The 18,984-nt window shown below is 34.1% G+C and overlaps 1 protein-coding gene across 3 annotated transcripts; it reads left to right on the top strand.

Moving 5' to 3' along the window:
* The first annotated feature begins 2,277 nt into the window (after positions 1–2,277).
* LOC117917665 (calmodulin-binding transcription activator 3) lies at positions 2,278–18,643 on the top strand. 3 transcript variants are annotated; one of them, XM_034834012.1, is made up of 13 exons: positions 2,278–2,595; positions 4,169–4,288; positions 5,971–6,086; positions 6,302–6,390; positions 8,345–8,387; positions 8,894–9,101; positions 9,314–9,415; positions 9,537–9,859; positions 14,648–15,232; positions 15,427–16,118; positions 16,564–17,131; positions 17,290–17,613; positions 18,214–18,643. In XM_034834012.1, exons 1-13 carry the CDS (start codon positions 2,547–2,549, stop codon positions 18,325–18,327), a joined length of 3,333 nt encoding a protein of 1,110 aa, XP_034689903.1. In that variant the 5' UTR covers positions 2,278–2,546; the 3' UTR covers positions 18,328–18,643. The 3 variants fall into 3 exon arrangements, with proteins under 3 accessions (XP_034689903.1, XP_034689904.1, XP_034689902.1); XM_034834013.1 differs by having other exon boundaries at positions 9,534–9,859; positions 18,217–18,643; XM_034834011.1 differs by having other exon boundaries at positions 9,534–9,859.
* The last annotated feature ends 341 nt before the right edge of the window (positions 18,644–18,984 follow it).

Genomic DNA, 18,984 nt, shown 5'->3' with positions numbered 1-18,984 from the left:
ATAATAATAATAATAATAAATCATAGAGATTTCTTACAAGACATTATTTATATTATAGTGTCGTTGGTAAATTTCATTATTTTTCAATGTATATTTTCAGTTATAAGTCGACACTAATTTTCCCTTGAAATTATAAAGCAAATAACAAACCCTAGTAAAGTAAGCTAACAAAGAAACTCATTACCATCAAGCAAATTATAAAGCATAAATCCATATAAAAATAAAATAAAAATATATATATTACTAAATAAATAAATGAATAAGAATAATTTAAAATAAATAAATTAAAACAACCAAAATGGGAGTCAACAAGGATAATAAATTTATTTTAGGATTAATGGATTAAAAATATGAAAAGATCCAAATTTGTAAAACTAGACTCTCCAATTTTTTAATTTGAAGAGTAACTTATGTTTTATATAAATACCTTTCAATATTTTTATTATTTAAATGTGTGTTTTGAAAAGAAAATGTTATTTTTATAATAAAAAAAGGGTATTTTTGTTCAAAATAAGTATTTTTTGGGTGAAAAATGTGGGAGGTTAAATTTGTAATGTCATGTTTATTTTAACCCTTTTAATCGGTTATCCCTAAATTTTACTCTAATAAAGCTGAGATTTAAAATATAAAAAATGAGGTAGAAGATGAAGTTTAATTAACCACGTGAAGAAATGAAAGTAAATAAATACAACAAAATATTAAAAATAAAATTAAGATATAGAATATTTCTTAAAATGACCACTTTAATTATTAGATTAATAATACCAATTGGATTTTATTTTTTTATGGTGAGAATTGATTTGAGATTAATAAAATAAGAAATTTTAAAAATTAAAAATTTAATTAAAACTAAAATCACTTTAAAATTAAAAATATAAAAATAAAATATTGAAAGCTCAAGTATATTAGTAGAAAATATAGATATGGAGAAATATTTGAAAATATAATGAATGTCAATGTTTTAATATTTTAATATTTTTGGTTTTAATTATATTTAATTTTTAAGTATTTTAATTTTAATTGTATTTTTTATTTATTTATTTTTATTATTGATGTTAACTAACAAAATTTGTATTCAATCTTATTAGAATACAATAAGAAAATTTCTAAATTTATATAATACATGATATAAAATCATTATTAATTAGAGAATTAAAAAGATTTTATTTATCAACAAGGTAAAAATGATATTTTATGAAACAATTAAAATGCATATATTTAAAAATATTTTTAAATTGGAAAATATTTATCTAACTTTATGAAAAAATGCATTTATTTTAAAATATTTATAAATTGAATAAGATAAAACTGATTTATAAAAGTTATAAGTTTTTTTTTTTAAAATTAGTGAGTCAAAATGAATTCATAAATTAGATATAAAATAATAAAATTAAATTAAAAATATGTTTGATAGGCATAAATTCTATTTAGGAAAAGGTATCATTGACAATTTAATTAGTAATTAAGAAAAAAAATTTAGGAAGAGATTTTTGACCAAAATAGTAAGTCTATTTTTGGGTATAAATTGAGCTTGGGAATTTGAGAGCTTGAAAAGAGTTAATCTCATTTAACAATAGTGAAAATTCTTCTTCTTCCCTGCAGATGTAGACACGTAAATTCCTCTGCAGACGTAGACACGTAAATCATTGTGTTTTATTTTTTATTTTTTTATTTTTCTTATTATTTTCTTCCTATTATTATTCTCTAGCATGATTTGCACAACAAAAACAAACTACATCAATCAATCAAGCTTGATTTGTCACTAACATGATTGCTTGTTGGTAGCTATTTGAGGCGACAATAGTTGGCTTTTTAGCTCATCCACATTTGTCATGTTCATTTTCTATTGTTCCGGAAGGGTTTGTAAGATTAATTGCTTTGTTAATATTACAGAATTAGAGGTGCCATTTGTAAAATCCTTGAGTCCTGGGGTCACAATTCTTAATTCACCCAAATAAATATATAAACATGTTAGGAACCAAAATAATCTACGACTTCAGGTTTTACTTAAAAGAGAAAAAATATTTTTTATTATTAAATATAAATATGTTGAAGGACTACTGTTGCAAAAATTTGTTAAATATAATGTGGCAAAGAGTAATTAGCGATTTTATAATATATTTAATTTGATTATTGTCCTGAAACGTGTTGCGGTGAATAAAAAACAGGGACTTAATCCGAAAAGCGGGGGGCAAAAGTGGGAGCAAACCCACTACACTAGTGCTAAAAGTAAAATTACCCAAAAGCTACTTACACAAAACGAGTAAACTAGATTCCCCCAATCGCCAGCCCGGAAAGCAATATCCCGAAACTTACGTCAAAAGACTGAAGTCTTCGGCACCAGTGTGACCGTTTCTGTACGAATTCCTCTTCGGCGGCGATCTCACCTTCCCTCGCGACTTCCTAATTATTGCAATCCACCGCGTCGATCTAAGTTTCCTTCCCCATCCACCCTCACTCCGATCACATCTCCGTGTCTTTGTCTCATATCAGGAAGTTCTAGGCGATGATTTTGTTGTAGGTTTGAGATCGGAGTGAATAGCTTCATGGCGTCCATGGCGGATACTAGGCGGTATGCTCTCGGGAATCAATTAGGTGAGGGTTTTGTGGTTGTTTTTTTTCTAGAAATTGTTCTTGTTTGGTTCTTTTTATTAATTTTTATTTATTTTAATGAGAAGATGTTGATTGAAGTTGAATTGTGTCTGTTTTAGTTATTTTTTGACCTTTTTGTTCTCTTCATGATAGGAATTTAATGGAATTGACTGTACTCTCGTGTCTGTTAAATGAATTTACTGTTATCTGTTGTGAGGCTGATTCTTGTTGAATACTACACTTTTGAGTTGGGGATTGTTGTGTTCCATAGATTATGCCATAGATATATTGTGTGTTTGGATGCGTTTATGTGTATGTATTTTTTTTTTTTGTATTTGTGCATTTCTACTCTTCCAGTGTAAAAATGTTATCCTTACTGAGTACTGCTGACTATTTGAGCAGCCTCAGCTAAAAGTACATCTGCAAATGTCCTTGCAGATTGCTTCAATATTTTAATTTTACCAACATTTGTATCCAGATTTTCCAGTTGCATTTTGATATATGTTTGGGAAAGTGTAGTAATACTCCATTGAATGCTTGGTTGGATGATTGACTTTCTGGTGAAATTGCTTCTAGTGATAAATAGATGCCATCTGGTTTACATGCAGTAATAGAGTGGTTTGTGTGGGATTTCCCCTTTTTTATAACCTGTAGAAGAAACTTGTATTTCATTTTAGAAACACAAGCTGAGTTCCATGTCGTCTTAATGCTATTGAGTATGGACTAGATAACTGTTAAAACCTTCATATCAAGTTAATAGCATGTTGTACTTTTTGGAGCTATTTTTTAGTGGCTATAGAAGGTACAGTTTCAAGGATTGAATGAGGAGTTATGCTTGATTTTGCCTCTCACATAGGGTTATGGGTCTTATCACATCACTCTGTGGTCTAGTGATGATTTTTTTTTTTTTTTTTTTCAATCAGAATGTATTGTTTAGCTCTTCCAATCTGCAATATATAAATTGGGATGCACAATTTTTGCATTTGATGTAAAAACTTGATCAGATCCCCGGCATATTGAATGTCATGTTGCTAGACTATACAGTGATAACATTTGAATTCAAAATTATTCTTTAGCTACACATAAATTGCTAGACTATAAAGTCATTGCATTTGAATTCAAAATTATTCTATAGCTACATGTAACTTGCTGGAATGTAGAGTAATAACATTTGAATTTAAAACTATTCTTTAGTTACAATTTTTTTACAATTATTATTGTCTCTGTTGGGACTAGCTTTTGGAATATTCAATTTTCCACCTCAAACCCATGCTTCTCAAGTCAGGCCTAAAGGGCAAGGAAAACATTGAATATATTGAATTAGAGATTCCTCTATTGTCTCTTATTTTCATAGAAGCAACTTCTGCTGGGGTTTTCCATATTATTTTCATCAACAGATAAATTTTGTCATGGGTGTTGCAATTTTGAATTGGTTGTTGAAGAATAATATTTGATCTAGTAGTTGATGAATCGAGCATTGATCTAAACTTGGTTGTAATATAGCTACCACTTTTTTTGCATGGGGTTCTTTTTCTTCTTGTTTATTCTAACTTGTATATGCTATAATTGAGTGCAGATATCGAGCAAATACTCTTAGAAGCACAGAATCGATGGCTGCGCCCTGCTGAAATTTGTGAAATTCTTCGAAATTATAGAAAATTCCGTATTTGCCCAGAGCCTGCAAATATGCCACCAAGTACAGTTTTTAATTGCATTTAGTTCGTTAATAATTGTAGAACAGGTTTTTTAGAAATTCCTTTTGTCAAATAATCAGTCTTCATCTTGCTGCCTGAGGCTTGGCTCAGGATGCAAGAGGTTGGAGTGGGGATAGGGAGATTCTAGGTTGATTCTGAGGAAGAAAAGTAGTTGCTTAACATAAATAAATGTATAAACAGTGAGAATTTATCTTATTAATAATAAATTATTCATTGTTTTTGTTCACAAATTTGAGCCTTGAATTTCTGTAACAAGCCCTCATTGTATTATAGGTATTTGGTATTCTCAAAATTTTATTTTGCATTCACTTGTTTACAGGTTCCTTGTTTGTTTTTGTGTTTTTATCTTGAATGTCTTAAATCAAGGCTGTTGCATGGTAGGTGTAAATGACAGTTGATCACACAAAACTTCATAGATCTAGAAGGCCAGTCACTTATGCATGGATAAAAAACTAAAAAAGTCTAGGTAGTGATAATGAATTCTAACTTTATCATATTTCAGCCATGTGTCTCATAGCTAAAACATTATTCCAACCACCATCAATCATGAGATTAATACTTTTACAATAAATTCAAAGCATAGACTTTGAACTCTTACTCTACCTTATTCCGACCTCGGAAATACAAGCCTATAACCATCTGGATGTTGCCAGTTGCTTCATATAGAACATAGTAAGATGTTATTTTTTTGTTACTCCTTTTCTAATTTCTCTTTTTTGTCACATAAAATCTAATATCAGTGTTAAACTGAAACCTCTGACAAGTAGCCAGAGACCTGAGGGAATGAAAGAATCAGTTACATTTTCCATGTCTTCTCATGGATAAACTAAAATTGATTTAGAAGAGTGAGAAGAGTTCCTTTTTGTATGACTTCACCCTTCAATATGTTATTTTATCTTCATTCCCTCTCATTTTTTTTAGGTTCTAAGGTATTATCTCCTCTCTTTCAGTCCCATGGCTTACTGATACCCATTTTATTGCTTCTCCTTTTTCCTCCTTCTCTCTCTCTCTCTCTCTCTCTCTCTCTATATATATATATATATATATATTGTACTCTCTTTTCATACATTGGTGGAGGTAAAGCAGTTGAAACCATTTTGAATATGAGTATATTATCTGCTGCAATTATCAAAACTGCTGTTTTGTTATTTCTTAATTATTGTTTTGGTGTTCAATTTTGAAAGAGTAGCCATAGTGTTTTGTTAAGCTACCAGCTTTCCTAAGAACCTAAACTCAAGATTTCTACTTAACCATAGCTCATCCCATGTTAAACTACCGACTTTTCTAGAAGTTTAAGTTGTTAGGATAACAATACATACAACACCTCCAAGTTTATAACCTTTTTATCGCTCTGTATGCTCCTATTTTCAGTGCTTCTCTAACTCTTATGAGAACTGACTGTTTTAAACTTCAGATGTGGATTGTCCTCCTTACTTATTTGCATTGATTAGGCCACATGTGTGTTTGTACACTGTTGATTATTTTTAGATGGGAAACTTGGGTTGTAAAAACTTACTAAAAGTTATAATTTATTTGCATTTTGGTTGGTTATTTTAAAAGATCCACCTTCTCTAATACAGAGCATTTCTCTGATTGGTTTTTATCCAGTTAATCAGGGTATACTCTTAAACATATCTTGTGTTGACTTTCATTTCTCTTTCAGGTGGTTCACTTTTTCTTTTTGATCGGAAGGTGTTGAGGTACTTTAGAAAAGATGGCCATAACTGGAGGAAGAAAAAAGATGGGAAGACAGTGAAGGAAGCTCATGAGAGGCTCAAGGTAATCTCCAAGGATGATCCCTCTGGTTTTTAGTTTATTAGAAACAAACATTATGTTTAAATTTTATTGAAACACTACCAGACAGAACATTGCTGATAACTTCATTATTTGGTAATTTTGATTTATTCCGATTTTGGGAGTTGTTTGGGTTGAAAATTTCTTAGTTCACTTCCAAATTAAATTTTAAAAAATAAAACTAAGTGATATCCTTTCAGGCTGGAAGCATTGATGTTTTGCATTGCTACTATGCCCATGGAGAAGATAACGAAAACTTTCAAAGACGCAGCTATTGGATGCTTGAAGAGTGAGTTTATCAAGTTTATACATAGTACACATGCTCTTTATGAAAGCCCAACACCAACCCTGACCCCACCCCCTCACTTTTTTTTTTTTGAACTCCTGTATTTTCAGTCTATTCCTCTCTCCACACATCCTTCCACCCCCATGCATCTTATAAAAGTTGATTGTTATTGGTTGTCCCATTTGTTTCTGTTTATATAATACAAATCATTATTCTTATGCTAGTTTCAGCATATATTCTTGGTTGTAATTTTATATCTATGAGCATCTGTCGATATTTATTGTTGTTTCTGCTATTTAGCATTGACCATGAACTATTTCATGAGTAATATTTAGAATGTTTATTATATATGATATTGGGGGTTGGGACTATTTTTGTCTAGAGGGATATGGATAAAATTAGGGTTGAATGCCTTCTGCACAATCCCTCTTATATATGCTAAATCTTGAAAATTACAGGCATGCCCAATGCTTGTAAATTTTTGCCAACTTTCAGGAACTTCCATGAATTACTTCCACTTCCAGAACAGCTGGAATTAAACAAAATTTGTAGTCTAGACTTAAGAGTCTAGTATGATCACCTTGCTGATCTATCTAATAAACTAACCTAAACTTTCAAAGTTGAGTCTAAAGTTGAGGTTTAGAAACTTGCACACGCTCATTTTAGTAAAGAAGTACCAAACTGACAGAGTGCAGTGACTTGTTTTCACCTTCTCTATTTTTTCTGCTTTTGTTATGATAATGGACATCTAAAGCTAACAAATAGTGGTGAGAAGGATTCTGAGTCATGGTTGAATATGTTGAATAGTGATGATTTGAGAACTACTTTGTCCTTATGCAAACATGGTGCTGGGTTTGTATGCACATGCAATTTGTTCATATGGTCCTCTTTTAACCATTTTTTATATGAGGGCAAGTACTTCTGTTGAGTTGGACCTTGAGCAAGGACTGTCGTCATATCTGGTTAAAACCTGGGCTTTGGCCAAGCACCTTTCTTTCAAGTTGATCTGGTTTTAGATCTGAACAAACTCAACTGAACCTGATTGATTGAATTTCAGTAAATTATTATTAGACTAACCAAGTTGATTTGCCCAGACCGATACACTCAAACTGATCATAAAGTGGAAATTTGAACATTCCAATGTGTTTTATGTAATAAATTTCACTCACATGCTGGAAATGGTGAATATGGATTTCTACTCCTTGAATGACATCATAAAGGAACTGCTGCATGTAATTCCTGTGCAGCTAGCTTCTAATGGAAACTCATTCTGGTCATGATGGATGGAGTTGATATATCAGGCTAGATTTTTCCACTTGACTCAGAATGAAGGCAACAAATGTTGACATTATCATATGGAACTTTCAATGCATATATTAAAATTCATTAGTTCTTCATCTATGAGCATGAGCATGGTTCCATATTTGTCATGGATCCGTATTGCAAAACATGATATCAGGAGAAGTTTGGCTATCAACCAAGCAACTAAACTATGGACTTAAACTTGTGCATAGTTATCACTCAGTTTTGGATTTTTTTTTCTTGATTCCAACTTATACTGAAAAACATAGAAGGGTTTAGGAAGAATAAAATACTTGCACAAGATCTCACCTGGATATTCGCCCCTGAAGCATGACCCTCATTAACAAAACCCCTCCCCCTCCCTCTCCCTCACCCACCCCCCAAAAAGAAAAAGCAAAAGTGACTCTGAACTGAAGGAAATTATCATGTGGTTGATTTGTCAATTTGAATTAATTCAATCTAAATTTTTATACTGCCTCATTCTGCACCATATCAGTAAATGAGAAAAGGCTTTTTATATGTATGTATAGAGAGAGATCTGTCTTGCTTTCTGAGTCTTCATTGCCATTTCTGTTTCTTTTGGTTTCCATTGTTTAATCATTCCTTGCTAGGGGACCTTCTTCTGTTTCTTATCGGGTTGTGGCCACTGCTGCAGGGAGCTCTCACACATAGTTCTTGTCCACTACCGGGAAGTAAAGGTTAGATTTTATCATCTTTTTCTTATTGCCCAAATAATTTTTTGGTTTTTCATTTTGTCTTCTAATTATATTTGAGTCTGCTGGATATATAGTACCTAGCTGAGAAATAGTGTGTCTAGTGTATCTTGTCACCCAGCTTCTACTTTCTGCACACTCTGGTTGTTTCACTTTCTAATAGTAGTCATTGAGATGTTTGTATTTCTCAGAAGAAAAACCATTTTCACTCCAATGTGGGCCTTAATCTTCCATCTCCATGTTGGCTATTACTTCAAATAGAACTAATACTCTTTAAAGTTTGGCAATAGATGTTCATGCAATTTCAGTTGTTGTCGGTTTGTCCTTGCCATATAGCCATTGTCTGTTGGGTATACTTCAAATGAGGCATGCACAACCTCTGCAAGTCATCACTAATAGTCTCTCTTTTTCTCTTGATAAATATTACTAGCTACACTGTCTTTGCTGTTTCAGTTAACGATCTTCATATAGTTGTTTTTTTAATTCATTAGGGAAATAGGACAAGCTTTAATCGCATTAAAGAGACTGAAGGAGCTTTAATCAATTCCCAAGAAACAGAAGAAGTTGTACCCAATTCTGAGACGGACTGTTCTGTGTCTTCTAGTTTTCCCATGAATAGTTACCAAATGGCTTCACAAACCACTGACACAACGAGCCTGAACAGCGCTCAAGCATCAGAATATGAAGATGCTGAGTCAGGTATGTTTATTGCATATTTGTTGTGTCTCAGTTTCTGATATATCAAAATTTGTGAGTTTTGCACAAACTTCAGATACAAAAAAAGTTTGATTTGTTAACTATTGCTACATTGTCTAGAAAAGTAAATCTAGCTTCATGGATTGCAAATGTCCTGATTGATAATGATTCTCCTCATCATTCATGTCAATTACTTAAAATGGAATTTGATGCAGCATATAATCACCAAGCCAGTTCCAGACTCCACTCTTTTCTTGAGCCTGTGATGGAGAAGGGTGATGCACTTACTGCTCCTTACTACCCTGCACCATTTTCAAGTAATCTAGTCTTTCTTTGTCTTTATTTTGTCATCTCTGGCCATGTTTCCTTTTTAACAGTTATGAGTTATTTGATAACATTGCATATCAACTTGATGGTAATACTTGAAACTATCAGCAGATGATTACCAAGGAAAGTTGGACATTCCTGGGGCTGATTTTACCTCACTTGCTCAAGAAAGTAGCAGCAAGGATTCTAACAGTGTTGGTATATCATATGAGCTTCCAAAAAATCTTGACTTCCCATCATGGGAAGATGTCTTGGAAAATTGTAATGCTGGAGTTCAATCTATGCCTTCTCAGACACCATTTTCATCTACACGAGCTGGTACTATGGGTATCATTCCTAAACAAGAAAATGAGATTTTGATGCAGCTTTTGACAGACGGCTTTAGTAGAAAGCAAGAGTTTGGGAGTGATCCACAAGGTCAAGACGAGTGGCAGGTACTGAATGATTCAAAAATGCATTCTATGGCATGTCCTTTTATTACCCTAGGTTGTATTAGTAAATGGTAAACATCTGAAAGATATTGATAATTGATAGAGGATCTTTTCTTTCTTGTTTATTTTCTCAAAAACTGAAGATCCAAATTGACGCATTTGTTAGTCTCTTCATCTGTACTACAAGATTACTTAAAGGTTATCTAGGATTGCAACTCAGGTGGGTCATGTTGGGTTCACCACCAACCCAAGCCCAACCTAAATGAACAGTTACATAACTTGAACCCGAACTTCTCCCAACCTTTGACCTAAGGTACTCAAACCAAGTCCAACCCAATCTTATTTTTCAATTTCAAATTGGGTTCAAGTTAGGCTTAGTAGATAGGGGTGGTTAGACTTGGGTGGATAGGTTATTTGTGTTATATAGGTCAAATTCAGGTTAAGTAGGGTTGAACTCACCCATAATGATTTTTTGAACTTTGTCTTTTGTAAAATTATACCAAAATTTGAATAGTAAATGACGCATTATATCATGATAATCGCAAAAAAGAAAAACAAATCTATTCATACTTCTTAAATAATGAAATAGTATGTAGTATAATTAAATTTGATTTTTTTTTCCTTTATTATTTAAAAAGCATATTTTAAGTAGGAATTACATAAGCTGGAGTAAAAGGATCAGCTGCCAAAGAGACATCCCTTAAGTGATCCTTGAATAATCAATCCTCATCTAGGTTGGATTACTTCTTGGTATCAGAAGAGTCGGAGAATCATTTTAGTGACCTGGTCCGATGTGTTTTGCCAAGGCCACTTTTTAGTCACACTCCCATTTTATTGGACGAAGGAGGGATGAGGAGGGGCAAATCACCCTTTAGGTTTGAAAATATGTGGTCAAAAGAGGTAGGGTTCAAGGACCTTATTAGAAATTGGTGGGTGAGCTACTATATTGAGGGTTCATTTAGCCACATCTTGGCCACCCAGCTAAAAGCCCTGAAGCTTGATCTTAAAGCTTGGAATAAAGAGATATTTGATAATGTTGCTAGTGGCTACTAATAAAGTTGCAGGTCTGGAAATTTGATAGCTAGGAAATACTGTTTACTCTTAGATAGGCTATTATGAAAAAAGGGGAACAAGATGTTTTCCATGGAATTGGAGCAGGATGGATGAAGTGTTTGGAGTATAGTGTGATCAAATGAATTGTAAAGATGAAGGAAAAAATTATACAATGGCTGTGATGCAGGCTATGCTTTATGGTAAAGGGTGTTGTTTTGAAAGGAGAAAAAGTGCAAAAAGAAAAAGAACAGCAAAGGAAAGAATATGTAAAACACATTTTGTAGCCAAAATGAGAATATTGAGATGGATGAGTGGCAGAACATGAAAGATAAAGTGAATGATGGTTAGTCATTACCATTAAAGTCTTTCAAGTTAGAGACTTAAAATTTATAATAGTTTTCAGCATCCATTATGGTTCCTTTGAGGGTGTGATTGCTTGGGAAATGCTATGTGGGATTGCCTAGGTATCTTGGTGTGGCTGCTAAGTATTTCTTTCTTCTCTCAGTCAATTTTAACCTTTTCATCTTATTACATAACTCACAAAACTTCTGTGATGCTAGAAATCCAAAGATCTTACATCATAGTGGTACTGAATTTAAGTTAGCTATGACCCTTGATGGGGTTAAATTCTTTGTTGAGATTTAAGACTTTATTTAGTTGCAGGAAATGAAGAAGTAAAAGACACAGGAGACGAGAAGGTGTAGTAAAGAAGTAGTAAGGAAATGGTAACACAGAGGGGGAGAAAAAAAGGAAACAAAGCTTCAAAGAGCCTGATGCCTGAATTGAGAGGAAAACAAGCAAAAACATCCAAATACAATCAAAATCTATAGCAGCAGGATGGATCTGTTTGAATGCTTCAACACATGGCCTCCCTTCTGTTAATTGGGTTTGTGTTTGAATTAGCAGGACTAAGTGAGAATGTACTTTAAAGATGCAAATAAAAAAATTGTAACATGTGGAGCTATTTCCATGAACCAGTAATGGTGTTCATACTCTAAATTCTTGTTTGTGAATCTCTCTTGATTGAGGATCATGGTCATGTCAGCTTAAAGTTCCCTTGATCCCCATAGGATGGCAAGGAACACACCCTTACTGGAGTTACCCTGCTGGTCTGGCATTTCTCCATTTTGATTTTCAATCATCTCTAATTCCCATCTAACACAGCTTTCCAGAGTAGTTGTTCCTGCTTAAGAGTTTTGTTTAGCCGACCACTAAGATGGGGGGAGCAGGGCAATGGAGTACTCCTTTAACACATTAGATAAGAAGATAACACCAATCTCCAAATTTTTAGGTAGAGAAAACTAAGCAATGTCTTGAAACTCCTTTTTTGTCTTTCTTTGTTTACTCCCTCATATGATCTTATCTGTAATCCATGCTTTTTAGTTTGCCTTTCCATGTGCAGGTATGGGTCTTACATCTATTACCTCGCAGTTTAAGCTTTTGGGTCTAATTGGCAGCTTAACAGAGGCTTTAATTCTAACCCTACTCAATGGATCCCAAACTGCCATGCTTATCTTAAACAATCCTACCATTCTTGCTTTCCAAGAACCTAGAACAGCCAAAGCTTGTAGTCTCTTCCATAAGGTCATTTGTCCACCTCAAAACCTGGAAACTTGGATGCCAAATACTATTGTACCTGTTCCATAGAAATCCATCTTAAGAGAGATTGCTTCAAGCTGTCTTCCTTCCATAACCGGTCCCACACTTGTAAGTGTTTTTCTAGAGAGGTTGAAGTTAAAGCTTTATATCCCATGGGAGTTTTAGCATAAAAAATAAATTCCCTTAGAAGTTAAGTGATTTGAGGGAGGTGAAAGGAATGAGGATTTATTAAAAAGTAACACTTAGTTTTTAGTACTCATATGTAAGAGTCTCTATGGGATGAATAAAGATCTAGGCATCTATAAGAAGATTGGGTGTGGTAGAAACTAGAAAGTTGGTTATGAGCAAGAATGAGGAAAATTACAAGAGTGTAATGATGATATTTAGGGCTATTGCTTTGTTGTGAATAGTTAGCCTTGTATATATTGGTAGCTTAATATGGTATTAGAGCCTTGGTTTACAGAAGCTCATGAGGTTGAACCTTACCAATTATTTGGTTTCCTTAGTTATTGAGCCAACATATATGCCTAAGTAAGGTTACATATGAGATGAAGTATTAGGATTTTACCTTAAATCAGTTTATCTAATAATTTAAACTTTAAGGTCAAATTGGTAGCTTAACATGAGTTATATAAGAGTGTGAATTTGCTTGTAAGAAAACTTGTGTGCTTGTATATGTGAGGTTTATATATCCTATTCATTTGGCATAAAAAAATTGTTTTTCTTTCTTCTTGCTGAGGGATTGTTTAGGAGATTAAATCTGTTGTTTTCAAAATTTTTAGATGCTTAAGGTATGGGTTGAGAACTGTTCTATAATTACTGGAGTTCTTTTCTTTTCTTTATTTCTGCGGCTTTTGTGCTCCTTGTATGTTTCCTGTGTACTGAGGTTGCACCCTCTTCTGATATGTGCCTCCTGTATGATATACTAACAATGTTTGCCCATGAAAAAAATAGAAAAATGTGCTCAAAAGATAGAGTTGGAGAAAAATTTACCATCTTCTGATCTTATATCGTTTTTTTTTATTCTTGCTATTGTTATTTAATTAGAATGATTGTCTTTATTTTTTGGTATTAGTTTGAACTTGTCATGTCTATAATTTCTGCACTCATGATGAAATTTGTTGAGCTATATAATGTTAATTAGTTGAATTTTTGGTACTAACATGTAATTCCATTATGAAGTTTGGAAATGCCCATGTGTACTTTCCATATTTGTCTTAACCCCCTTGGTTTGAACATTATAATTCCTAGAATATTGAACCCTTTTGTTATCAGAAAACTTGAATCCCTTGATATATCTTTCTTCATGATCATATAAGGTAGTTTGAGTTCAGGTTTCAAAAATGTGTTTTCATTTTGGAAAATGCATTTTTTGATATTTTATTGAATGAAAAAGAAAGAAATTTAGTAAATGTCCACTTGTTGAGATTTTCCACAATTTTATTTATTTTTTTTTACTACCAGATGCCTTGTGTACATCATCTTTTCATTTTTTTTTTTTCAATCTTCAAGATGAAAAACCATTTTCAGAACCTTAACTAAAAAGGCATGTAATTTGAACAATATCATGAATTCATTGGCAAGTAATTTCATATTCTTTGCAATTTGTCTTGCTTGTCACAGGTAATTTAGAGCATCTATGCAGGTTTTGAAAATCTTTTCTATTTTTGAAGGAAAGATAATAAAAATGATGCAGAATAAATTGTTTGGAATATAGTTGCAAAACTGCCAAAACATATGCTGGAATTTTCTCTAAAAACAGCCTGTTTCTAGAAACTTCTAATTATTTCTGTAATTTCACTTTTAAAAAGTTTTTCTGTTTGTGTTTTCTAATTTCACAAAATTGTGCTCTGTAATGAGGTTTTTTATGTAAACATATCGAAACAGGTGATTGATTTTGTTTTTCTTTTCTTAATATATACTTATAATATATATATACAACATATGTCATTGTCAAAGGTGAATTTATTAATTTTTATATTTAGATATTAGTTGCATCCACAGACATTTTTGAATATTTTATAATCCTTAATCTGTTAATTTTGCATCATTATATATAGCAGTAGTATAGAGACTAGTTTTTTTTACTCAAATGCCCTTATTAATTGTATTTAGTGTAAAATTTGCCACTGCAAACAGACTTCTGAAGGGTATTCTGCACATTTATCTAAGTGGCCCGGGGATCAGAAGTTGCATTCAGACTCAGCATATGGTCTCTCAACTAGGTTTGACATACAGGAAGCCAATTGTGTGGATTTACTGAATTCTTTGGAGCCTGGACATGCATATCCTGATGGGCAGAAGGGTCATCCTTTGCAAAATGACTTTCAAATACAGCTTTTAAATGTAGATCATGGATGCTATCAGAAATCAGATTCAGAAAGAAATATGATCACAGAGGGAAAAGCCAACTATTCCTCTGCTTTAAAACAGCCTTTGCTAGATAGCTCTCTAACGGAGGAAGGTCTGAAGAAGGTTGACAGCTTCAACCGATGGATGAGTAAAGAACTAGGAGACGTTAATGAGTCACATATGCAGTCCAGGCTGTCCAGCTCTGCAGCCTACTGGGATACTGTTGAGAGTGAAAATGGAGTTGATGAGTCTAGCATTTCTCCTCAAGGACACTTGGACACCTATATGCTGGGTCCCTCCCTTTCCCATGATCAGCTTTTCAGCATAATTGATTTCTCACCTAACTGGGCTTACGTGGGCTCAGAAGTCAAGGTAATTCTATGAATTGAGCTTTTGGATTTATTGGCTGTCAGCTGTTTTTTTTCAATCTTATATCAGTAAAGCCTTTCAATTCTTTTTGTGTTCAATAAACACGTTTCTATACATATTTAAGTAATGGCAGCATCAAAATATAGCTGCCCTTGATCTTATACCATTGTTTCTCATTTATGCTTCAACTTGCGCAGGTCCTCATTATGGGAAAATTCTTGAAGGGCCAACAGGATGCAGAAAAATGTAAATGGTCATGTATGTTTGGTGAAGTAGAAGTTCCAGCTGAGGTCATATCAGATGGTGTTCTTCGTTGCCATACTCCCATACACAAAGCTGAAAGGGTTCCTTTTTATGTTACATGCTCCAATAGGTTAGCGTGTAGTGAAGTACGAGAATTTGAATACCGTGTCAACCCTATTCGCGATGTGGATACTGCAGATGTCTCTAGTGGCAGTACAAGTGAAATTTTCCTTCATATGAGATTTGTAAAACTATTGTCTTTGGCCCCTTCCTCAAATTCTGGGCTGAGCAATGAGGGTGATAGATTCCCTTTGAACAGCAAAATCAGTTCACTAATGGAAGAAGACAATGATGAATGGGAGCAGATGTTAATGCTTACTTCAGAGGAGTTCTCACCTGAAAAGGCTAAGGAGCAGCTGCTTCAGAAGTTGCTGAAGGAGAAGTTGCACGTGTGGCTCCTTCAGAAGGCAGCTGAAGGTGGAAAAGGTCCAAATGTATTAGATGAGGATGGCCAAGGGGTGCTTCATTTTGCAGCTGCTCTTGGCTATGATTGGGCTATACCACCCACAACTGCTGCAGGTGTTAGTGTCAATTTCCGTGATGTGAGTGGATGGACTGCACTTCACTGGGCAGCATTTTGTGGCAGGTGAGTATCTTGAAAATTCTTTCTTAATTCATTCAAAGAAAAGTTTCCTTTTATAGTTCTTGTCAAGTTCTTTCTTTCCTCTTCCCCTGTTAGTGAAAAGGACACCATTTCTTACAGTCAATGCTTGCCATTAACTCTGGTTGGTTTGTTGAAACAAAGGGAAAATATCCCAGTCAGATTATAAGCGAAAGGAAATTGTTAACTTGGAGAACAGAATACCTCATTACACAGAAAATAGGAAAAAAAAATAAAATTGAATGTAAGTAACAGAATAAACATTTCTAGTATAATGGAAGGCCTGCTCTATCTATACAATAAAAAAGATCATTTCAAGGGGTGGTTTCTAGGAATTTCATCAGATACTTGACGTACTCTTTAAATTATTCTAATTCCCATTCTGATTTTTCTTGGCGGTTTCTTCTTTCTGGACCTTTTTTTATATCAGAGAGCGGACTGTTCCTTTCCTCATCTCTCAAGGTGCTGCTCCTGGAGCATTGACAGATCCAACTCTCAAATATCCTGCAGGCAGAACGCCTGCAGACTTAGCTTCTAGCAATGGACACAAAGGAATTGCTGGTTATCTTGCAGAATCTGCTTTAAGTGCACACCTTCAATCTCTTAATTTGAAAGAAACCAAGGAAGCTGATGCTGCGGAAATTTCTGGAATAAAAGCTGTACAAACGATTTCTGAACGGAGCCCAACTCCAATCAGCACTGGGGATCTCCCCCTGAAGGATTCATTAGCTGCCGTCTGTAATGCTACTCAAGCTGCTGCTCGTATTCATCAAGTCTTCAGGGTTCAGTCATTCCAAAAGAAGCAGCAAAAAGAGTATGATGATGGAAAATTTGGAATGTCAGATGAGCATGCTCTCTCACTTATTGCTGTTAAAAGCAGGCTAGGACAACATGATGAACCTGTGCATGCTGCTGCAACACGGATACAAAATAAGTTCCGCAGTTGGAAGGGAAGAAAAGACTTTTTGATAATCAGGCAGCGGATTGTTAAAATTCAGGTGTATTGTCATACTTGCCCTTTTTGACATAATCTTAGTATTCACGTTTCATCTTTTAGCATTTATTCATCCCCAACCATTTTCCGGTAACTTCTTTTCCAGAGCTCAGTTCTTGAATTCTAACCCTTGTTTTTTGTTTTTTTTTCCCCTGGTGAAAGGCCCATGTAAGAGGCCACCAGGTCAGGAAAAACTATAGAAAGATAATCTGGTCTGTAGGAATTTTGGAGAAGGTAATTTTGCGCTGGAGACGGAAAGGGAGCGGTTTGCGAGGTTTCAAACCAGAAACACACACTGAGGGCACAAGCATGCGAGACATATCCTCGAAGGAGGATGATTATGATTTCCTAAAAGAGGGAAGAAAGCAAACAGAGGAAAGATTGCAAAAGGCCCTTGCTAGGGTGAAGTCCATGGTTCAGTATCCAGAGGCTAGAGATCAATACCGTAGGCTGCTGAATGTTGTCACTGAGATCCAGGAAACCAAGGTATTTCGACTTTTTCTCCCCGATTATCTTCCCTTGAATGCTAGATTGTGCTTCTACTGAGATTTGCACCTTTTTGCTATGTGTTCTGGATCAACTCATTTTACTGTTTTGGGACCTCCCATGATTCAGCTTTCATAGCACAAAACCAGCTAGTAGGAATAAGCTACGTTGTCTCTAAGATATGCTTAAGAGTTGGTAAAATGATGGGTTGTGTGCCTCTGACATGACGTAAATGAACCAAAAACATGAAGATCAGCAGGAATTTCTCATTAATCAAATTTTTTTTATTTAAAAAAAAAAAAAGAAAAAAAAAAAAAAAAGAGATGTGAGGGAATATCTGGATAATTTTGGAATTTTGGAGTCTTGCATCATCAAGACGGAAATCTGTTTTTACAATCATAAATGTAGATTGGTGATAAGCCAAAATAACCTGGGAGTGACCCACTTGTTATATCAAGCTTTATTTATCTGCGGGAATTGAATTCGACGGGCTCTTTATCTCTAGATCCATAAATGGGAAAGGGTCTCTGTAAGTTGGACTATAACCCTCTGTCAGTGTTGCTGATGTTCGATGGAATTGTTTATATTCAATCCTCTTAGCAGGTTGTGTACGACAGAGCTCTCAACAGTTCGGAAGAAGCGGCTGATTTTGATGACCTGATTGATCTCCAAGCATTGTTGGATGATGACACCTTCATGCCTACAGCATCTTGAGTGAAGATCTTTGTGGTTTTATGGTGTGCTATTATTATTCATAGGCTGTGCCAAAAAACCAAAATTCAGGTGTAAATCTAATAACCGAGTCCACCTAATCATCCCCTTTATAAAGTGGGTTAGGGTTTTAGGGTTTAGGAGTTCTCCCAAACACAAAGTGGTTGTAATATCATCTTATGCTGCTACATCTGATTATGTTTGTGCATTTGTAATTTGTAGGCGAGTCTGATATAAATTATTATTTAGGAATCTAACATTGTACTGCATCCATTAGCTTTAATAGAAAAAACAAGAAGGAAAATTAATATTTGTTTTATTGTTGCTGCATTGCTTGGTGTTTGCTTGAGGGCCTCAAGACAAAGTGTTCGATTTTTGTTATTCTCTTCAAAGTATCCCACACAACAGCTTGAATGTTTAACATTGGAAATGATTAATAATAATAATAATAATAATAATAGTAATAATATACCCAATCACACCTGCCAGATGCTTAGAACACGAAGGAATTTTTCCTAAGTTTTTGAGGTATCCTAATTTTTTTAACAAGGAATTTGCCTTCGTTGATTTGATTCATTTCTAAAGAATGGTACCATCCTCCTTGAACTATACAGCTATGAAGTGGATATATCATTATAACAACAGCCTCCTTCCATGCAA

This window comes from Vitis riparia, chromosome 7 (assembly GCF_004353265.1).
Source record: "Vitis riparia cultivar Riparia Gloire de Montpellier isolate 1030 chromosome 7, EGFV_Vit.rip_1.0, whole genome shotgun sequence".
In the NCBI taxonomy this organism is placed as follows: domain Eukaryota; kingdom Viridiplantae; phylum Streptophyta; class Magnoliopsida; order Vitales; family Vitaceae; genus Vitis; species Vitis riparia.
The sequence above is the reverse complement of the archived record's forward strand: the minus strand, read 5'-3'. Positions and strand labels throughout refer to the sequence as shown.